This window comes from Alosa sapidissima, chromosome 19, assembly GCF_018492685.1.
Source record: "Alosa sapidissima isolate fAloSap1 chromosome 19, fAloSap1.pri, whole genome shotgun sequence".
Classification (NCBI taxonomy): Eukaryota; Metazoa; Chordata; class Actinopteri; order Clupeiformes; family Clupeidae; genus Alosa; species Alosa sapidissima.
Window position 1 is genome coordinate 7,026,786 of NC_055975.1, and position 23,559 is coordinate 7,050,344.

General features: G+C 47.6%; 1 protein-coding gene across 11 annotated transcripts in view; it reads right to left on the reverse strand.

Moving 5' to 3' along the window:
* The window catches only part of meis2a (Meis homeobox 2a), a 90,780-nt gene that overhangs the window by 65,744 nt on the left and 1,477 nt on the right, over positions 1-23,559 (reverse strand). For 8 of the 11 annotated variants that reach the window (XM_042072735.1, XM_042072734.1, XM_042072731.1 and 5 more), the window contains exons 2-7: positions 22,836-23,065; positions 21,984-22,125; positions 21,550-21,600; positions 20,904-20,954; positions 20,239-20,388; positions 11,196-11,310 (exon numbers count right to left, since the gene is read on the reverse strand). In XM_042072735.1, the coding sequence (XP_041928669.1) occupies positions 11,196-11,310; positions 20,239-20,388; positions 20,904-20,954; positions 21,550-21,600; positions 21,984-22,125; positions 22,836-23,065 (739 nt within the window). Of the gene's footprint in view, positions 1-11,195; positions 11,311-20,238; positions 20,389-20,903; positions 20,955-21,549; positions 21,601-21,983; positions 22,126-22,835; positions 23,066-23,323; positions 23,540-23,559 lie in introns of those variants that run through there. The other 3 variants (XM_042072727.1, XM_042072729.1, XM_042072733.1) reach the window with 3 other exon arrangements.

The following is a 23,559-nucleotide window of genomic DNA, read 5'->3' on the forward strand; positions in this document are numbered from 1 at the left end:
AACTTTTTTTTTGTTCTGTGTTGTGTCGGAGGGAGGACGGTGGGAGGGGTGGTGGCAGTGGTGGTGTAGGAGGTGGTGCTGAGGTGGGGGAGCCGTTATTGACTTTTCAATTTTTGCCTTCCCAACAAGCCTGAGCTTCAGAGGCTGCGGCTGAGGGAGCACCAGCCCCCCGAAGCTCCTGGAGCTCTGGGTGAGGAGCGTCTGCGCGCCAGGGCACGGAGCTCCCAGCATCCCGCTCCACACCCCGGGAGTCCACAATCAAAGAGGGGGGGGGGGGTCGGGGTGGGTGAGGGGTGGGGGGTGGATGGGGGGTGGGTGGGGTGGTGGCGGTGCTGGTTGTGGAGAGAGGCGTAGAAATGTGAAGGCGAGGCGAGCGAACCGCGGGCACGTTCATGAAGTAATAATCATACGCGTGGAACAGCAAATGAGGAGTTGAGGGTGGCGGGGCTACAAAACACTTGGAGATGCGCTCTCTGAAGTTGGAGGGCTACTGATCATCGGCAGCACCAGAGAGCCATGCAAGAGTGAAACGAGTCAAAGAGTGCGAGCGAAGAGAGCGAGTGAAGAGAGTGAGGGAGAGGACGAGAGGAGAGGCAGAGGGTGGGAGGAAGAGAGAGGGAAGGAAAAAGGCCAAGGATCCGTGGCCGGCAGTTTACGATAGCCGCGTCCAGGGCTGATCTCCTACCGCACAAGTCGGCCGGCGGGAGGTGGTGGGCGGCCGCAGGAAACCGAAGGGAGCGCGGCTCGCGCAAAACAAGGCCTGGCCGGGCGCCCACACCGTGGCAGGTGCGGGCGGGGAGCGCCAGCCCAGCATCAGGCCCGGGCGCCGGCTCCACTCCACTCGGCTGGGCTCCAGCCGTAACCTTTCATTTCCAACCGAGCCTCCTTTTAGCTCATAAAGGATGAGAACCATCTCGAGGGGGTGCGAGCAGGGAGCGGAGACGGCAAAGGCCTGTAGGGGTAGACAACTAGACCAGTCCTACGTGCTCTGGCCCCACTCAGTTTTTGTTTTCTCTCTAGTTATCACTCTCCTTCTTCTCCCTCTCCCTCTCTCCCTCTCTCTCCTGTCTTTTTTCTGTGGTGCTTCTTTAATAGTTATGGAGCTCGTTCTCATGCGCTGTGCGGCTGTCCTCCAGGCCATGTGAGGGGTAAAGGCAACGCCCCCCCCCCCCCCACCTTCAGAGCATTCTCTCTGGGGTCAGGAGGTCAGCCTTCACAGATGTCTCCTGCAGACAGTTGGTTGTCTGAGGACTGTGTCTGGCCAAACAATGCAGCTCGCTTCCCCACAGTTAGACAAAATGAAGCTTTTTTTCCTACTCTTTTTTTTTTGGAATAACGACTAAGAAAATAAGACATGTCTTTTTAAATGTTTCGAGTGTGGAAAATAACGACAGCTTTTGTCGAGTACGATAGCAGTGTTTTCGTCTCTTTTGGTCTCTGAGCCATTCTCTTCTCCCAAAGCTTCCTCCAATTGTTCTTCAGAGAGCTTAGTCATGCTGGCCTGATAACATAAGGGAAGATGTCTTTTAAAAACCCAAGGGAGGAGAGGGAAAAATGAGGCGCTTTTTCAAAGAACAATTAAGAGAAAACATTGCGTCTCTCGCCGATACAAAAAAAAAAGCAATTCGCACAGCTTCACTAAATGAACAGAAAGACAATATTTGAAGTAGAGCATCGCTAGGAAGCCTCAATCACAACAAATGGGACCAAAACAAGCTCCAAACCCCCAAAAGGGTGTCATTAAAGGAAAATCAGGCTTCTGCATTTTGAGTGGGTAAAACCATGCTAATGTTAGAGGAGAACACAGAGCCAGGGCAGAATTTTAAGCTGTATGTTGCGCCGAAAAAGACATGGAAACCGTGTAATTGGAACAATCTTTAAAAGAGTGAGAGAGAGGAAGAGAGAGTAAGAAAGAGAGAGAGAGAGAAAGAGACCAGGGGGCAAACGGTCTTTGAATAGCTTCCACCATGTTCATCCCTGTCTGGCTCCTTCTCTTTTGAAATGATATTTTTGCCCTGTGCTCAAAAACAGCCCCCTCTATTCTCAAATTGATAACCTTCTAAATGAATTATCATAACACATAATGAAGGTTCTGTTGCACCAGCACCCCCCCAGCCCTGCGGACACATTTGGCAATGCTGATTTGTTGTGTTGTGCACGCTCCCCTCTCTCTCTCTCGGTTCTTTGAGCGTGCGCTCTCTCTGCTCCAGGCATGTAAATAAGAAATTATCCTTGCTGACTAACACTCCTAATGTCTCCTTGGGGTAATCAGAAATTATTAGACGCTTGCCGACAATAACAAAAGCTAATGGCAACTAACTACTGTCAAACTGAACACCTCCTGGAGACCCCAACCACTTCTGCCTCCCCAACGTGTCAGGCTGAAACAAAAGTTGATCGTGTGTGAAAAAGGCGCTCTCTGTGTAGGGACTGAGCTCTTCCTTTTGTTCCCCAATCAAGCAACGCGCACCCCCCCAAACGCCACGAGGTTCATTACAACACATCCAGGAGAGCAAATCGAGGCTCGGAAATGAGCTTACACGCAATAATGCCCCTAAACATTTGCATAAACACTTTAGTTGTGCCCGAGGAAGGCGACACGGAGAAGGAGAACACGGGTAGGGAGGAAAACTGAAATTGCTGGCTTGTGTGTGCTTTTGCTTTCTTTCCCTCCCTCTCTCTCTCTCTCCTTCATCCTCCTCTTCTTTTTCTCAAGACTCCCACTCTCTTGGATGCCGGCTGCCTGCTAAGACGGTACCTGTAGGGTATAGCTGCCACTGCTCTAAGCTCTGGATTCCCAGCGCGCTGCTCCACCCAGACGAGACCACACTGCACTGCACACTGGGGATCGCCTGCACCGGGGACGTCTGCCTCCCCTACCTACATACCCATACGCCTCTCACTCGCCTTCAAAGCAATCTTCTAGGGTGGAGTTCAGATAGGAGTGTGGACTTATGGTTGGGGGTTAAAGTATGTGTGTATGTGTGTGTGTGTGTGTGTGTGTGTGTGTGTGTGTGTGTGTCTGTTTGTCTGTTTTGGGGTCATGAAGGGAGTGGTCATAAAGCCGAGGGGCAAAGAAGAAAGGGGAAAGTAGAATGCAGCGCAAGGCCCATTGGTCAAACACAAAGGGGCCTGGGGGCCAGGCAGACCTCAGGAGACAGGGGGGTTAATACCCAAATAAGCACACCTTAAACACCCCTGGATGAGCACGGCCCAGTAGATCTGCGGTCCTCCATGCAGGTGTGCCTCTGACCGAGACAGGAGGCGAAGAGGCCTCCCTAACCTCCGCCTGAACCATAATGGGGGACCCGAGGACCCGTGTGAGGGAGAGGGAATATGGGTCACGTCAAACCTGACACGGCCTGTCGTTGCTTATGCTGGTTCAGTGTGTGTCTGTTTCCCTTCTTCTCTCCTTCTCGCAGACAGACTGTCTGTTTTACTGACAGTTGTGTACCTCTCTCTTTCCCCCTCCTCTCCCTTTCCCTCCCTCCCCTCTCTCTCTTCCTCTCTCCTTCTCTCTCTCCTACCTCTCGCTCTTTCTTTCTTGTGAAAACATGCACGCACAAGACAGACATGCCCCCCCCAAACACACACACACACACACGCACAGACTGTCACATAAACACACCCAGCACTCGGTGGAAAACAAATCTGCGAGAGTCTGGGCCAATTGGATTATCACCTCTTAAGGGTGACTTCTTGGCTGACCCCCTCAGGGGCGGCCTGCTAAAACAAGACCCCCGCACAAATTCCTGTGCGCAGAAACGAGGGCCGGCCTAAAAGGAGGCGGTGCGCTGTGAAAACACAGGGGCACAAACGCACACCGCTGACCAGTGCCCCCCCGGGGAGGTGTGGCCTCAAATCCCTTTTAGCCATATTACATCAGGCCCTCTGCCTCACCACATTGCCACGGCGACTAGGTGGGGAAGCAGGGTGGGGTAGGGTGGGGTGAGGAGTGGAGGTGTTTTTAGGAGGGAGGTATCTCACCCAGCCTGTTTCTTGTTTTCTCTCTCTCTCTCTCTCTGTCTTCTTCCCTGTTCCTTGGCTTTCTCTCACACTCACTCTGACTTTCTTTCATACTCACTCATTGTCTCATCCCATATTTGTTTATCCCATCTTTTCTCCAACTCTCTGGTGACATTTTTCATCTGTGGTCTAAGAGGCTATGCCTCTCTCTCTCTCTCTCTCTCTCTCTCTCTTCTCTCTTCTCTCTCTCTCTCTCTCTCTCTCTCTCTCTCTCTCTCTCTCTCTCTCTCTCTCTCTCTCTCTCTCTCTCTCTTCACTGTGGCCTGAGAGGTTAAACGCAGTAAAAGTCCCTGGTGCTCCATGGTGCCTAATCATGATTGCCTTCCTGTCCTGCCTCCTCCTCCCCTTCATACTTTTTAATTACAACCAACGTGCTCCCAAAAGGAAACACAGTCCAGGGAGAGGGAAGAAGAGAGGGAGAGGGGGATAGAGAGAGAGAGGGAGGGAGGAGGAGAGCAGAGGAGAGAGAGAGGAAGGAAAAAAGCTGTTTTCCCCAAAAAGGTTCTCTCCCTAATGGAGCATAGTGTGCATTCTCCCCAAATGCCGTAGGAATACATTCTGGTAATTTTTTCCCCATGTCCAGCAAACATTAGTTTGCACATTGGGCTGACTGACCCACTTAGTGTGGCTGCATCGAGTGACGTCTGCATGTGATTATGGGTCAGGGGGACGAACCACTGCCAGAGATGGAGAGAGGGAGAGAGAGAGAGAGAGAGAGAGAGAGAGAGAGAGAGGAACATCTGAAAAACAGAGGGAGAAGAGGAGCAGAGGAAGGAGGAGGAGGAGGAGGAGGAGAAGAGGACAGAGGAGGATGAGGGAGTGTTGAGTGTGTGGTGAGGGCGGATGACGTTACTGGAAGTGCTCTCCCTGACTTACTGGAGAGCATTAGCACTACTTCTGTTTTTTTTTTTCTCTCGCTCTGCTTTAATGTGCCTTTTTTCTAAATCCAGAGAATAAAGCGTGTTGCACAGAACAAGCAAGAGGGGGTGGGGGAGAGAAGAGAGGGAGAGAGGGAGAGAGAGAGAGAGAGAGAGAGAGAGAGAGAGAGAGAGAGAGAGAGAGAGATGATCATTCTGTTTAATCACCTTCTGGAAAAAGGCCAGGGAGTCTGCAGTGCTCAAGAGAGAGAGAGAGAGAGAGAGAGAAACTGAGGAAGGGGTGAGCCTCAAAGCACAGCCCCTTGAAACAGCTCTGAGTGTGGAGTGTGCGCGGAGAGGCCCTTTCCCGTAAATGCCTCTGAATGCTGAATCCAGCAAGAATCTGGTCTCAGCACAGAGCAGGGATCCATTTGAAAACTATGTGCATTAAGTATACTTTTCCCCATAGATTAAGTACTCACCATGAATAATTTAGCCACTCTTATGCTAATGGGATCAGGGAAATATCCCTTGTGTTTTTTTCCTCCACAGAAACTATTCTCACAGCACAACAATCATATTGTACACCCCACCCCCTCTAAAAAAAAATAACAGAAACAGATGCACCCCCTCCTCCCCCCAAAAATATTTTCTCGTAGCAGCAGTCAAGCAATGGGAATCTTCAGCAGCACCTGAAGCATATTGGTGTATTCCTCCTCTGCTCTGCTTCCAAAAATATGATGTTACCACAAAACAAAAGACAAAATATTCTTCTTTCGTCGCCATCCACATTAAGACTCTGATCCGTTCGAGCCGGGGGCCTGATATTCTAAACACCACAAATCAACAGCTCTTCTGTTGATAATGTAGTAAACATTCCATGGTTTACTCTCTCCGGGGAGTGCGCTCCATTAGCCATTAGCACGCCTAATGCCCCTCCATTCAGGCCCTTGCAGCCGGGGCTCTGGGAACTGTCCTCTGCCCGTGGAGATGCTGAGGTGCCTGTTGCCTGTGACGCGCTGGTGTGCCAGGGAGGGCGAGAGAGGGGGGGGGGGGCGACTGTGTAAAACTGATCAGCTCTCCAACAGCTGGGAGTGACGACCGTGAAACAGCAGGGACCACAGCTTTTTTATTGTTTATCTTTTGTTTATGGGGCAGTATTCGGCTTTAATTACTCCTCTAAATTAAACTCTAACAGGCACTCAGAGACAGCCAGAACACCCCTCCCCCCCCCCCCCACACATACATACACAAACACCCACACCCACACACAAACTATTCTCCTACTAACCCCCCTGCCCCATTTCAACATACACACATATGCCTCCAATGTTCGTCGTTCGCACCTTACACTCAAATAAATACAGCCCATGCAAACAAACTGAAAACCGGACCCAGGAACAACCACGCAACATGGTTTCCAACGTCCATTTCCCCATGGTAATTGTCCAATCTCATAGTTCTGTGAGCTCCGTGCCATGATGTCTATGATAGTGCTGAAGATCATGTGTGTGGAGCAGAGACGAGGCAGGGCAGCAGAGAGGAAAACAGCAGTGCTCGGGGGTGCCTGTTCACACTGAGGCTTTCTGGGTTTGAAGCTGGGTGTTTCGGCGCCTTGTGGGAACAATTGCCTCTCGAGTGAGGTCCACCACAGCCGCTCGGCCCGAGGAGGCTCCCTCCCAGGATGGAGGGGTGGTGAGCGGGGGGGAGGTGGGGGGAGAGGGGGGGGGGGGGTTGGAGGTTTGGACTGGTGTTGTGGGCAGCTCAGCACCCCTCCCTGCTGACCTCACCATAGAGCTGGGCTCTCGGCTCCCCCAGTATCAGCTCAGCGAGGCTCTCGCGGGAATCCTCCCTTTTAGCCCCAGCGCCGCAGCTGAGCATCGCTGCTCAATTGCTGAGAAAATGTACAAAACGCTTTTCTCGTGCTGGGCCTTTTTTCCCCTCCCCTGTACGAAAATGGATCTTTTTTTTAGAAAAAAAAAAAACCAAGTGAAAGAACCTAAACAGAGGGAATCGTATGGAAGGGGCTTTTTCGCTCACCACTCAAAACGTCAACCTCGATTTGGTTTTCATGCATAGCTAATAATTATGGGAGCGGACTCCAGCAGCTAGTCTGAGAGATCCCCTACCTTGCTGTTGAATCAGCTGTAAAAGGAGGGTGGGGGGGGGGGGGGACACTTGGGTGAGCTCGGCCAGGGCCATGGAAGAAAAAACAAACTTTCCCCCCTCCTGCGGACGCTGGGATTCCATACACTTTTCCATGTTTATGACCATAGAAACTGAGACAATGAGCGAGAAAAATAAACACTGGGGCATGTTTCAGAGGTTGCGCTGGCGTTTGGCACCGTGTCCACAAGCAAGCTTTGACAGGGATCGGCGCTGTTTATTGGATGTTAGCGTTAGCATGCGTAGCGCCGGTGGTGTGTGTGTGTGTGTGTGTGTGTGTGTGTGTGTGTGTGTGAGTGAGCTAGGAGAGGCAGGCCAGCGCTGTAGCCCTTGCTATCGCCTTGAGGCTGAGCTGCACAGCTTTTAAGAGGAAATTCTCCAGAAATATTAAGTAGGCCGATGAGCCGAATTTATCAGACATGTATCGACAGCCAAAACACGCTTGTCCTGCATGCTCCACCTTGCCACTCCTTTGTAATAAATCAGTCTTTGAGAAGCCACTACAAACACACACTCTCACACACACACACACACACACACACACACACACACACACCGCTTTCTCACCAGCTCAATTATTCCTCTGGCACGTGTACAGGGGTAGTGCTAAAATAGAAGATACAAGTGGCAGATTACGAATGTAAATTTTGCTCACAGCTATAATCTCCGAGTGCTAAATCTGCCCAAAAGCGTTTGCGGGAGCACACACACACACGCACACTCACACTCACATTCACACACATGCACACACACAGGAGTCTGTTGGGATTGCATGAGTTAAGTTCTGCGTGTCTTCCAACCACAAGCATAGGCTGACTGTCAGCACTGAGGGCTTCATTAGCATGGAGATGGAAACAATGGAGAACATGAAGTCGCCATCACATCTCCTTGGAAAGAGAAACAGAGCATGGGAGTGAGGGAGAAACTGTGTGTGTGTGTGTGTGTGTGTGTGTGTGTGTGTGTGTGTGTGTGTGTGTGTGTGTGTGTGTGTATGAGTGTATGAGAGAGAGGGAGAGTGAGGGAGGCCTTCTGCAGACGTTATGTAATGAGAACCATTTCGGCGGTCTGTGGACAAGGGGAGCAGAGGAAGCGTGAGGGCCCATAGGGCAGCCCAGACGTTGGGGTTGAAGGAAGCGGCTCGGTTTACACACAGAGCACCTCTTAAGCGGGTGGCATACAGAGAGACTTGATTTCACTTTCTCTCCTGTCTTTTTTTTTTGTGTCCGTTTTTGTTTTGTTTGGTCTTGTTTTATTCCCGCTTCACTAAAAATAAACCCATGGGGGTAGGAGTCTCTTTCCTCTGAACTCTTGCTCTCTCATTCTCCGCCTCTTTTCTCCCTCACCCTCCCTTTCTCTGTCCCTCTATCTGTCCATCTCTCTCTCTCTCTCTCTCTCTCTCTCTCTATAGAGTGAGGCCAAGCTCTCCCTTTCAGGTGGGGACCTCTGAGCAGCACTAATGAAACTGTGGGTTGGTGGGGGTGGTTGAGGGGTGGAGGGAGGGGTTGTGTGAGAGGTCAGGGAGGGGACTCTTGCAGAGGGGATGTCGGGAGTCCAGCCCCCCCCCCCCCTCTCTCTATCTCTGTCTCTCACTCTCTCTCAGCCCATGGTGGTGTGGTCTGGCCGGTGCTGAGAGTCAGGGAGCACCTCAAGCGTTAACGTAATTGCAAGAATGTGAAAAATGAGGCGACTGGGCGCCCGAGCGAAGCGAAAGGTCAGAGCGCGCCTCACACAAAACAACTGGCTGCAGGGACGGCCTCATTAGGCCACCGCCATCAACTCACTCTCTCTCTCTCTCTTTCTCGCTCTCCCTCTCTGCCTCTCTCTGTCTCTCCTTCTCTTTTCCCCTTCTATGTCTCCTTCTCTGCCTCCCTTTCCCATCCCTCAGACTCGTAGCCTGAAGGAAGGTGTTTATTTCCTGCCAAAAGGTGCAGCGTTGGCACGGTCCAGGACTCGGGTCGGGCCTGGCACTCAGTGCCGTACCGTAACTGCCTTGGCCCGTATTGATCAGCTGTTACTGGATCCAGTGGAGACGGGAGTCGATAAGTGCTCTGTGGATTACAGGTCACTTGTACTTATGTGTGTAAGATAATCAATAGGCAGTACATTTCACTCTCTCTCTCTCTCTCTTTCTCCCCCCCACCACCCTCGCTCTATCTCTTTCTCTTCTTCCTCTCCCTCCCTCGCTTCCTCACTCGATCGTTCTCGTGCAGCTGCCCCCTTTTCCTTAGATGTTCTTAGTCGATCCGTCTCTCGACTGACTTAGGAGAAGTGGAGTAAGTAAGGATGGCCGGCGATAGCGGGCCATAGCGGGTCGGGAAAATGCATAGCCGGCCACTTAGGGCTATTCTGAGCTCCACGCCTGTTTGCCTACCCAACGTTTAGACACATAAAGAAAAGAAAAACGACGGAGGCCAACTGCGCTTTAAATGTATTTTAAACCGTCATAGGCCTAAAATCATTGCTTTATGGCCACATTAAATTTCATCCTCTCCACTTTGCCAAGTGCCCAAGGGCCAGCAGAACGTGTGCTACACCTTGAGTGGCTGCTCCACTGACTATCCACACACACACACATGCACAAACACACGCACACACAGACACACACACACACACACACCAGGCATGCACGCACACACACACAGCAGGCCCTCTCCGACCTATTGGGCAATTCCTCTAATGCAACCAGACTCGACAGAGGGAGCTCACGTCACAGAGGTCTGCTTGTAAGTATGGCATTGTGGTCACTAACAGTTTTTCTTTTTGCAGCGGGAGCCATTTTCAAAAGGCACCAGGCAGACAGACTGATTAAACTGTCTGCACCACAGAGTGCTCCATCGATAGGTTTGATTGCCTAACGGGGTGAGATGATAGCCACGATTGGACATGACAACAGTCTGGCTGTTTGCTTGGGGGGGGAGAGTGGGTGTGAGAGAGGGAGAGAGATGCAGAGAGGGGGGAGTGTGTGTGTGTGGTGTGTGTGTGTGGAGGGGGGATGGCTGCTGTGTGATGAAATTCCATGCAAACTCCGAATGTGGCCCAGGAGCTTGCGCTCACCAGTGAAACGAGATCTCCGGGCCTTCTCAGGAGCGTTCCGCAAACACGCCAAACAACCGGGGAGGGAGGGAGGGAGGGGGAGAAAGAGAGGGAGACAGAGAGAGAGAGAGAGAGAGACAGGCAAGGAGAGAGAGACTGGAGGATAACCAGAAAATGCTTCCATATAGAGAGACATACTACTCCTGCATTCATTACGATTGGTCCTTTTTACGTTGCTGTTGACACAATTCAATGTATTTCTAATGGGTCACGAGAAAGGGAGAGAACAGAGAGACAGCAATGATTGAGTAAACACACATTGATAGAAAACGAATGTGATCTGCACAAGAGGGGAAAATGTAGTAGGGGCAGGCGTAGACTTTTCAGGAAGCATTATTTCAATCTGGCAGACCCGAGCCAGATAAAAACACAAGCCTTTCTGAGCTGTAATTACCACTGTTGAGCTGGCAAAGTTAATATGTTTTAAATGTTACTGAGAACTGGCAGAAAAATCCAATTAATCACAAAGCTTTTCTTAGTGCTCAGTTCCACTTCTACCTCCGCCCTTCTGCTTAAATAGCAACAGTTTAGAACACTTAATAAGCCGGGCTACATACACAGAGTGGCCTATATATGTTTACAGTATGTCTGGGTGGCTAGCGGGACATTTGTGTGTGTATTTGTGTGTGTGTGTGTGTCTGTGTGTGTGTGTGTGTGTGTGTGTGTGTGTGTGTGTGTGCACGTGTGGGTTGGCATGCCAGGGCTGTTCGGCCCGAGTGTAACGTGGGATTTGACGCTCGTGAGCGCTAATTTGCTTGACAACATTAGCGCTGGGCGATGTATGGGATTGTCAGGGGCTTTTGAGAGGCTCCATCCGTCTTGGCCGGGCTGATGTGCTACCAGTGTACACACTGAGGTTTCTGCAGGAGCCCCAGCGGGCAGGTAGTGCTGGGGAAGTAGCCCCACACAGGCTGCCCCTTGTGGGCGAAAAACACTGCCCCTGGGGTAAGGTAGGTGCGTTTATATGGTGTGAGTGTGTGTGTGTGTGTGTGTGTGGGCATGTGGCTGGCTGTGGAGGGGTTTTCGAGTGTCGGACAGGGAAGAGCATCTCACCTTGTTCGCTGCTGTTGTCGCCGCTCTGCGAGGCGTGTCCTCCGCTGGAGGGCCCTGGCGTGCCGGCCGAGTGTGTGGAGGTGGCGTCATCGTGGTCTCTCCAGGAGGCAGGGTTCTGCGCGCGCACACACAGGGTTGACAGAAGGGATCCATCCGTCCCAGCGGTCCCCCAAGCCCAGTCCAAACCGCAAACCAGGAGCAGAGAGCGAAAGGAGAGAGAGAGAGAGGAAGAGGGGGAGAGAGAGAGAGAGAGAGAGAGGGAATGAGGGGGAAGAGAAAGAGAGAGAGAGAGAGAGAGGGAATGAGGGGGAAGAGAGAGAGAGAGAAACCACATGAGCGACTTGGAAATGTGAGAGGGACATCTGCGAGGCTCTGCAGGGCAGCCCAGAGAGCTCTTGACTCTATCACAGGCTGCAGAGGCATGCCCCCCTTAATACACACACACACACACACACACACACACACACACACACACACACACACATACCAACACGAGACTAATCAACAGCTCCATCAGCCTCGGCGAGCTGGGCACGACTTAAACTCGCTGGCACTCACACCAAAGTCTACGGCCTAACAGCATAATTAGCACGTAAGAGTCTATCACGGCTGTATTTAATGTACCATCAGATTCTGAACAAGCGCTGTAGAATTGTCTAAACACATGTGGCGGAAAAATGTCAAGTTAGTTTATACCATAACCAATTGAGACTTCCGCGTTGAGTGAAAAAAAAACTACTGAGGTAAAAAGTCTACATACACCACAAGAGCCATTAATCACCAGGACTGTCAGAAATGAAAATAAGATATGAAAGTGATTCTCTTGTCTGGCAAAGAACGGCACGCCTGACACACAGATTAATAACTCTCTCACTCACTCAAACACACACACACACACACACACACACACACACACACACACACACACACACACCGTGAGTAAAATGGTGGGTTTATAAGTTGTGAGAGGCCTCTCCTCCTCACCCTTCCTGGTCATTGCCAGGGTCCTGCTGGTCCAGGGAAACAGGATTTCTACTGTACAGGAAAAGCTTTATCTGCGACACACGAAGGCAGGCAAGAGGTGGAATTTCCTTTGCCATTCCAGTCAGGAGGGGGGACATGCAGACCACGTCACCTCCACACACACACACACACACACACACACACACACACACACACACACACACATACACACACAGTCAGCTTTTCAGACACACACACACACACACGTACACACACAGTCAGCTTTTCACACACACAGACACAAATACACAGTGGAGTCATCCGCGGCTGCAGTCCCTGAGGAATATGATTCAGCATGTCACCTGCAGCCAGTGACAGCCGGGGGCAGCCCGGGAAGGACAGCACGGGACAGGGGCGGGCAGCCACGAGGCAGCTGCGGCCGTGTCTGGTCCGGGGCCCTCAGAGCACGCACGGCCCCCTTGAACAGAGCCAAGCCAAGCCAAACAAACACAGGCCTGCACCAAGGCTTCCCACAAAACCTCAGCTCACTTCACTGTTCACCCTCCCTCCACCCCCCCAGCTTTATACAGACACACACACACACACACACACACACACACACACACACACACACACACACACACACACACTCAGCATAATGCATGTGCATCACAGACACACTTATATGTAAGCATACTCAGACAGGCATTTATACACTCACATCCATATGCACTGCATGGGCATGTACACACTGTGTGCACCCACAGATATGTGAACTCATAGTATAACGAGAAAGAGAGACACAGACTGTGGAGCAGCACACGGAGCAAAATATCTCCAGAAAGCGAGTTGCCATTTGGCCTAAGCTTATTAAGGTCTCTGCTGAACTCTTAATCTGTGAGAGTCCAGTGTCTGTTCAGCTGCCTTTGTGTGAGAGGGCCGACTGATCCGCTCAGAGAGCAGTGGGCAGCGTTCCCCTCACCTCGCCTCGCCTCTCCCCCCTGGACAGGATGACCTGAGGGCTAGTTGCTGGGGCCTTACCTAACCTTACCAGCCGTCCTGCCGCAGCTCTATGGTGGGGTGTGGAGAGAGAGAGTGTTTCTCTCTCTGTCTGTCGCTCTCTCTCTCTCTCTCTCTCTAAATCGGGGTGAAGTGAAGGGCGCACCTGCCGGCGAGAGCCCAAACTCTAGTCTCTCAGTGTCAGCTGTTCACCGCATGGCAATCAGATAAAAAGCTCGCCGAATTATCAGAGAAGTACACGGGGGAGGTGGGGGCAGAAACAATAGCTCCACAAGGATTTAGCTCTCACACAAGACATAAGGAGCACCCTCTCTCTCTCTCTCTCTCTCTCTCTCTCTCTCTCTCCCTCCCTCCTTCTCTACCTCTCTTTCTCTGTCAGTTGCTCTTGCACAGAAAGTGACATACATCCTGTGGATGTGCTGACCAAAGCTACCACAGGGCAGATTGACTGTGCGGTGGTGAACTCGGTTTACCCTTTACTTTTTCTTTTTCCTTTCATCCATTCACAGATGCAAAACTCACATTCATTCTCCCATAACATGTCAATTGCATCTTAAGAGAACATGTCATAAAAATAGGGCGGGGGAGCAGAAGCAAGAGGAGGAGGAGGAGGAGGAGGAGGAGATGGGGGGGGGGGGCTGCAAAGATTCGAGTCAAGAAAAATGAAATAGAAAAAGCACTTCTCATGCAGTGTATAATGCAGCGTGCCTGAGCCAGACTTCATGTACTCAGAATGTGCTGTTGTTGTTCTAAGGGAAGAAAATGACTGGGTTCCACTTCCTGAAGCTGAAATATCCATTGCCGGTAGGACTGGCCTAAAACTCCTTTGCTGCTCCTAGCAGCGCAACGCAAAACTGTGCTAAAGCAGCAAGCGCTCCATTTCAACAGTGGTGCCTCAGCACCTTCAGGACTAATTTAAACTCAACGACACTTGAACGAAGCTCAAAAATCACACGCTATATGCCAATGTTAGCAGTAACGTTATTTTCCAAGAAATCTGGATCTAAAGCTAAATCGTTTGTTTTTTTTATTTTGCCATAACGTGTGCACGACAAGGGCAGAGGAAAAAAAACAACATTTCAGGGTCACACAGTGACTTTCGCAAAACAGACACCCATGACGTCATCGGTTGCGTTAGACGCATACGCACACACTGTAAAAATGTTCCTTCATGTCTGCTCCGACAAGACATCAAACATGGCCACAGATGCCTCAACTGTCCTCACTCAGCAAAGCCACAAAAGCAACAGCCTTTTTCCCTCTAATTAATAATTCAAATGACCTCTCGCGGCTACAGCATGGGCGTGCTCAATGAACGCAAAGGAACACAACACGTACAACACACACATATATACACACACACACACACACACACAAACACTCAGTTGCCAAGACTCCCCTGAGTCCATTAAAGTTCAAACAAGCCGCAACACAAACACTCAGTTGCCAAGACTCCCCTGAGTCCATTAAAGTTCAAACAAGCCGCAACAGAAGAAAAAAAAAAAAAAAAACACAAAGAGAAAATGGGGTGAGCATCACCCAAACACTTTTTTTGTCAATCTACGCCAAGAAGCGAGAGGAGCAGAAAAAAAAAGCTTAATAATAATCACACATGTGACTGTTCCCTGTAGCTCAGAATAATTAGAAGTCAAACATGGCTCCCTCCATGCTCTTGTGTAATGGTGTTAAAGAGCAGTGTTACGGGGAGGAGGTGAGTGGCGAGTGAGCAAACACACAGGCTCTGTAGGCACAATAGGGCTAGATGGAAAATAAGATACGAGGAAGCCCCTTGGGTCTCCTGGGGCCGGCTTTTCTATTTGCTGGGGTTACAGACTCTGATAATGCAAGTTGTAATTAATATAAAAGCAGGAGACAATGCGGGTGAAGAGGCTTGTCGTGCAGCGAAGGCCACGCAAGAGCAGGGGCGGCTGAGTCGCTGTGCGACGCGTCGTTTCGCACGGACACACACCTGCCTTGCCCATCAAAACACAACCCGCTGCTCCCGCCTTTTTTTTTTTTACTTCTTTTCTTTTCTCTTTGTTTCTCCCTCTCCCTCTCTCTCTCTCTTTTGGTCTCCCTATCCTATCGCAATTTCAAATAAAATTGATTTAGGACTGTCTTTGAATTTGGTCTCAAATTCCCAGGAAACCTGAGGTATCTACAGAACGAAAGTGTGTGTAGCGGAGAAACAGTGAGCACAGAGGTGTGTGTGTGTGTGTGTGTGTGTGTGTGTGTGCGCGTGCGTGCGTGCGTGCGTGCGTGCGTGTAGAGGGGAGTGGTGCATAGTGCTGTATGCTATGGCTGGGAACTCCGAGTTACACATCCCGTCCTGCTGACACACGAGAAACACACCAGGCCGTAAATCTCCGCCGGCTGGCGTTTCAAGACGCATCTTGCACCTAAACTCCTCACACATTTTTGTCGAATTTAACACGTAATTACATAGCCTCGCCGAAAAGACATTCAAGTGCAGGGTCACGACTATTCAACTCTTCACTATTTACAAGACCGTCAATTATCTCCTATGCTTTAAAAAAGGAACATTAATTTGCCATCAAATAATTGACAGCTGAATTGTTTTAAAATATAGGAGTGAGTGGAGTATGTGGTGTGTGAGAATGTAAGTGTGTGAGTGGGTGTGTGCGCACATGTGTGTGTGTGTGTGTGTGTGTTTATGCGTGTGCGTGTATGTATGTATGTGTATGTGCGTGCACGCTTGTGTGTGTGTGTGTGTGTGTGTGTGTGTGTGTGTGTGTGTGAGACTTTGTGTGTGGCTTCATTTTCTGAAGTGGTGTTTTGCACAATGCCCTGACTAGCACATTACAAGCACACAATTATTTTATCAAAGGAAGCAAAAAACTTTAATCCCAAGGCGGCAAGCCTTTTGGGACCTATTCTGATGCATGTAAACAACAACATGCACAAAATCTAGAAACTGCCTCCCTCAATAACAGAGACAGATGAGGGGGAAATTATGATAAAAAAAACCCAAAACAAACCTTTCGAAACACACAAACTGTCACTTTTTCCCCGGCTGTATTCATTATGAATTTTAAAAAAAACAATGCACCGCATTTTTGAAAAACAGACTTGCATATTTGAGCTTACAGCTTCGCCAAATATTGCTCTCATCTGTGCCAAAGGTCGCTCTCATCTGTGCTGGCGTAGTGGCCACACATCACTCACGAGCAACAAGTCCTGCTTCTCTTCCATTGCTCATTAGGAAGGCATGCCAGCAGGCCCAAGCATCTGAACACTAATCAGACAGGATATGTCGAGCTAGACGCCGTACCATCACAAAACAATCATCCGAGATGGCAGATGTCACTGTGCTATGCCTCTGACTCTGTGTATAAGTGTGTGTGAGTGTGTGTGTGTGTGTGTGTGTGTAGGGAAGGGGGGGGGGGGTGCTGGATCCAAACACAGGCAGCCTGCACGTGCTACTTCATTCGGAGAACCTCCACAACTGAACAAACCCACGGTTCAGCGGTTTTAGGAGCCCTGTAGGCTAAATGTAGGCAAACACACTAGTGCGCACAGGCGGCCAATCGTGGCCCAAACCATGCAAATAGCCTTAGAACTATAGACCATTAAAACACCTTTTGGAGAGAGAGAGAGAGAGAGAGAGAGAGAGAGAGAGAGAGATTTAGTGCTTGCTGTGTGGTTATTATTTCTTGCGGGTTACCTTGACTTGGAAATTAACAACATGTAAACAGAAGAGCCTTTAGTGAGCCAGTGCAGGGCTTAGATAACCTACACGTAACCTCGGCAGGAACTACAAGCATGAGCCGCGAGCACTGGAGAAGAATGGGGTGCCAGAAACACACATGCCACAATATTTCTTCACGGCGCTCTCTAAAACTATGCACCGAGGCGGGAGAGGGTTTCAGCCGAGCAAGCTGTGAAACAACTGCAGCGAACGTGAAGTGCGCTTGATTAAAAAAAAGAGAGAGAGAGAGAGAGAAAACTGTGCAGTGGCGGGGGCCCAGGCACAAAGACAAATTCATTAGTACTGATAATATTCAGCAAGCATTAATTCCATTCTTGGCCTTAATTGGATGTAGAATAGAGCCGGCTGAAATTTTATTGCAGTAATTAAAAGGCAAACAGGGCCGTACTGACACACGACACAACTACACTGTTCACTGGGGGAGATGGAGCTTGTTTTCACTTTTCATCCGTATGACAATATGATTAATTTGTACCCCCCCCCCCCCTTTAGAAAAGAGAGTGGGAGCTTATGGATGTATGGGGGGAGCAGTATGTGTGTGTGTGTGGGGGGGGGGGGGGGGGGGGGGGGGGCGTTAGGGAAGTAACAGGAAGCAAATATAAGAAATCAACTACGCGACAAAGGCCTTGTCTCCTTTGACAACGCCATAATCCAATCAGCTCAAAGATAATGTAGCATTCAAGTGTAAATAAAACCCTTCTTATTAGGCTCTACCATCAGGTAGAGCAGAGAGAGAGAGAGAGAGAGAGAGAGAGAATGAGCACAAACGCCTGTCTCCTTCATGAAGAGCCTCATCATCCCAGGCAAAGCAACTTTCACCAAATGAGATGTAGCCCAGGGCTATATATTAAAAATGCATATCAAAGCAAAGAAAAATGGACGTGAGAGATTCTAACTAAATAAATTAGCATATCTAACTATCAAATTGCCTTCTACTCTCTCCAACCAAAAAATACAGAAATGAATAATAAAACATAACCAAAATAAAAAATAAAATGAATAAAACAAAAACCAGTATCTGCTTGTACTTGACATCAGATATGCCTGATGTATTTACTTTGCAGTTATATGGTTTTAATGCTCGCCTCAGCTACAAACACGCCTCTTGCTCAGGGCAAAGGCTTTCTCAGCGAAGAACATTTACAAAGTGAGAAATAAGCCTAGTTTGGTCTATAGCTATGCCCATATATGCAATCTCTGCTTATTCCAAAATTCAGAGATATATAGATACTGAAATGTTTATTTTTCAGTTCAAACTATTTCCTATTCAAATACTCTGTTCCTTGTTTAACCCTTCACTTGATGATCTTATCATTCAAAAATTGCAAGCACAGATGAAGATATAGATATTATCACTACAACAATACAACAGGTTTTGATCATGCAAGTAACTATTTTCATAATAGTTCAGGTGCACCCTCTCAAGTCGCATACTGGGTTAATGGCAGTGTAGGCGACAGGTCATACTGAAAGCCATTTGTGTGTGTGTGTGTGTGTGTGTGCACTTAATTTGAGTTTTGCATATCAATAATCTGCCCACATGCCTACTGCTACAAGCCAGGAAACAGTAGCCGACTGGCTAGGTCTCCTCTAACAAGCACCAGAGTGTACTTGCGAGGAACTTGCACTATGGTAGCACTGACCACACCAATTAGCTGTTGTAAAATGTCATTGCTGCCGTAAGAGACATATAAATCGCTCTAAACTAAAATACCTAATGAAGTGGTCAGTGCAAACGACTTTCGGATAAATTACCTGTCGCGCACAGCCAAAGTTTCTTTATGGCCACTCCTGATTTTCTCCATTAATATATTTAATTTTCTAATTATCAAAATGCTATGTCTTACAAATGGCCGGATGACAATGGCGCGGTCTAAACATTGCGAGGGAGCTGGAAATTGGCTTGAGCATCAACCATCTGCCACGAAACTAAACAGGCTAGTTTATCTAATCTCTTCGGTATAAACAACAGCATGCCTCATTTCTACACTTATTCTGAGCTAGATGCACAGTTCGCGGGGCTTTCAACTGCCGTTCCACCCTACTATCCACGTTAATTCTAGTTTTGTTCACCTTGCAGTATTTAAGCAACCATGCATGCACTGCGGACATTCAAAGCCAGCTCGTCGCTATTATAACTAGACCCAACAGATGCAGTCCGTTGACTTTGCATAACACTTAAATCTGCTTTAATTCCTAATAGGCTTGAGCTTGGGCCGCTGATACATAACCAGTCATTCTGTCGTGATTCACCCAATAGGCATAGTTATGCATTCACTCTTAAAATAGCATACACGCCTTAACAAAAAAAGAATTAATAATAATAAAAAATCTTAATTTTCAACAGCACATTAAACCCAACTCGTATGTTCGTGCTACATTTATTGCCCTGAAAATCTCGTTTAAAACCACGGGATCGATCTCCAAATGTAAAGGCGGGCTTCAGGTACATATTATTATTGAATTCAGTTCATATTGTGACCGTAAAATGGGCGCAGGGAGCAGAAGTACTTCAGAGAGCAAGCCACAAGTCGATCAATAGGAAACAATTAAACACATTAACCAACAGCGTGTAACGTCACTACTACGCTGCCCGACGTAAAAGAAGCTCTGATGCCACATTATGAACTTGACATTGAGGGCACCCCGGCAGCTTCAGCTGCATGGCTTAATACTTTCTCTGCGCTTATGAAGTAAAATCCCACAGCTATAGTTAGAGGGCTGTCTACTGGGTTATATCCCCATGGCATTTACGCACAATGTTCTTTTTCAAAAACAGCACATAGGCCTACAACTGAGGTACATTGCCAACGAAAGCCCATCAGTGTTAAAGAATACTGGCCTACTCACTCTACGTTGTAACCGAAGAGCGACTATTCCAGCCAAACACAAGAGAGGTAAACACATACAAGAAATCCTCAGACTGTACGGAATGGACACCGGGAGAGGCCTTTGACGCCTCCAACCACAACAAAAACATTACTAAATTATACAAAACTGACCAAACTCGCCAGATAGTGAGGATATTTTGAATATAACATCTAATCTAAAACTATGGATAATTACTAACATATATGTGACCTGTGCCTTTGCGTTTTAATTCTGTGTTTACCAAAGAATACACCATCGCCAGTTTAGTGACTACTCTCAAAAGCATTACCACACGCGAGCGCGCACAAACGCAAACGCGCGTGCGCGCGCAAACACACACACACACACACACACACACACACTGTCAACAGGCTCAGAAGCGGCGCCACACGCGCCATAGCTACACATCACTGCAAGACAATAGTCTGTTATGAAACCAATTAAACCCGTGTTACTTACGTGATCTGCTAGGTTGGTTGAAGATCCCGAGAGTTCCTCGTGGTCCGATTTTGAGCTGCCATCCCGTTCGTCAATAACTAGGTCTATTGGCATTTTCCCTTTCAAACAACTGATGTACCGATGGCAAAAATTGTCGCAGAGCTCGTGAACCTAAAGGCAAAAGAATATATCTTTTTCAGGACAAGGGGAACTCCACAGGCGGTCCAAGAATAACCACAATTATGGGGCATTATCGGGCGCGACAAGGAAACAATAGTGAAATTGTTGCAGCGCTTATTATTCTCAAGAGACTGGCGCAACAAGTTGAATGCACAGAAAATAAACATGGTGCACAAGCTGATAAAATACCTAGACAAATATGTTGCACCTTCTAAACCTGTATTAGCACACTCTGACCCCCATCGCATTTAATATTAAACAATTGCCAACAGTTTGATCAATATCCCACAATAGTGAGTAATGAGCGTTTAAGCTTTTAATTCAACTGCAACATACATAAATAGCGTCATAAAATATTAATATATAGTGTATCAAATATTTTCAGAAGAACATTATCTTAGTTGGTCACTACTGCGCCATGCTATACACTGGTTCACTGGTATATACCCATTATTTTTATTCAGCTGAAGACAAATCGCAGTAAAGACATTTAGAGGCCCATTTACCTTTTCTAACTCCAAAAGATGAAACCGCAAAACTTGTATGGCTTGTATCATCTGGAAAAAAGGAATATATAACATGTTTTAACATGGTAGTCGATGACAGCCGTGTTGTCGTTGCACTACGATAATATAATTTACTAACTTTGAAGGATTTCATATTGCACTTTTTTTTTTTAAGTAGGCCTATTGTCCCTTTATATTTACCATGAACATTGGGCAGGTGCGTCATCTAACATTTTACACATATTTTATCAAAGACATATATGACAACAGCGACAGAATGACTGATTTCTTAAAGCAACAAATTTAGTTGCATGGGTTTAACAGAAAATGCACATCCACGCAAACGCGATGGCGGATTCACCCCTACATGTAGCCACCGCGTTAACACTCCCCTAATCAGTGCTTTCCCTCACGGCCTCCTATGGTAGCCTAATGCTCTGCCACTCGAGACCCCTCCGAGCTTCCCCTTGTTCACTTCAAAGGAACCTGTCGAACATCTGTGTTGTGCTTTTGCATCAAATCCTCCTATATTTACTTTGCAATGTCAAGAACAGGGGTGCATGTTGGAGACAAAACAACCATAACATTTAGTGGCAAATGCAGCGCATGTGGAGGAAATACGAAAGTGTTCTTGAATCACGCTTACCAAATTGTCCAACTCTGGATTTGAAGAGAATAGAGGTTTTTCTGCACGGACCTAAAATATCACCAGAAGCGGGGGTTAATTTGATCACGTGATATAACTATATTACACAATGACATCTACAACCATAGCCAACTGCATGGCAAAATAACAAAGTTATTTAAGAAAATAGTTCAGTATCCTAAATTAAAGTTGTGACGGGCCTCTATTGTGCTATTCTTAACGTCTTAGCAAAATAATGCACGTGCCAATGACAATAGGCTACTTCACGTGTCATTCGCTAGACTTATTGTAATATTATTTTTACGATACAAAATTAGGAGAAACTTCTTCAGTCAGTAAATGCATGTTAATCCACAGTTTTTTACTGTATTGCTATCAAAGGCTTATTCAAATATACAAAACACAAATGGCAGACGGATGTATATAAAAGTGACCTGTTTGGCAAAGACTGCGATGTCCTCGTTGAAGGAGTCGGAGGAGCAGACATCGCCGCCTGCTACCCCAGGCTCCCTGGGAGTGCACGTCGCCAGCTCACACTTCTCAAAAACCAAGGCAAGGAGGGGGAATAAAGGGTGACTGCAAGAAGGGAACATGAACTAAGCGAAACATAGCCGACTACTTAGTTTAAAGTGACATATTATAAACTAGAAGATGTTTGTAAAAGTTTAAAACATATAACGACGCCATTATTTTCACTTAGTGCCGGCCATGGCTTCTCTTGTTGTCTGCTTACAACTTGACATGTAAAGCCAAAATCCTTTAGTTGTAGCTTTGCATCAACATGTTGTTTTACATATAAAATAATAATAGTTATTCTTTAAAACAACAAGAAATATTTATTTGGTTTGTAAACTAGAGCAGACATAATGTTGTTCATTAAATAATGTTAACATATATTTCATTTTCAATCCGCACAGTGATACTGTCAAAATTATAGTCCATTACTTTACAAAGTGTGTGAAAATAAATAACGCGCATTTAAATATGTGTAAGGTGCCCTGACCTGTTTTATTATGTGTTTGGTGACTCTGTTATTGTTAATTGACAAGTCAGGATCAGGATTATTATTTTTAAATAGGCCTACAGACGACTCTGACAAGTGTAAACGTAGCCTAGTCATATTTTTACAATTAAACTGACTGTAGTTTTAACCAAACGCAAAATGAGTTTTAATAGGCTAATCATGGAAATAATATGTTGCACCTACATGACAGTTCCACTTTTAACACCCCGCGTTTTTGAAAGCATTTTTGAAAAAGTAGAAAATAAACACAATTATTACTCACCCATAAATTAGATCTTTGTCCCTCTTTAAAACATCGTTGACAGCTGAGCCCATGCTGGTGGGCATTACATTGGGATGGGGTGCATGTGCACCGTAATGCTGGCTGGCGTGGAGCGGAGGTCCATGATTCAAGTGGTGGACCTGGGGTAGCGGTCGAGGAGCATGCGGATCGTACATAGATGCCGGAACTCCAACTCCGTCCATTCCCCCATAATGGGCCAGTTCATCGTACTAAAGTGAAACAAAATCATATCAGAGGAAACAAGGAAACTTTTGTATCATAGAAGTGTACAGGAGTGGTGTCAAAGAATCAAGTGATTCCTTCAAAAAATGAAAGGAAAGGAAAAGGGAAAACCATAACAAACCAAAACACAGTGTGTAGGCTACACGAGGTTAAAAAGTATTATTATTGTTAAGAGTAGTGCGTCGAAGGAAATGACGGCACTGGTTATTCTACTTTTAAGTGCAAACTGATAGTTTTGAAATTACCAAAAACATTCTAAACTTCTGTATCCCCGAGGCTGAGTTACTTTCGTGTTACTTAGAGTCCCTTTAAAACAGCTCCACGAATGCCGCGGAGATCACCGGTATGGTAGGGGCTGTCACGGCGCTGGACGAGTTGAGATACAGCAAAAATGTCAAATAAAATGCCTCAGATTGTAGTAGTTTGCAAATGAACCGCCACCGGCATGCGGATAGCGATAGACGAGGCCCTCCGATAGGAT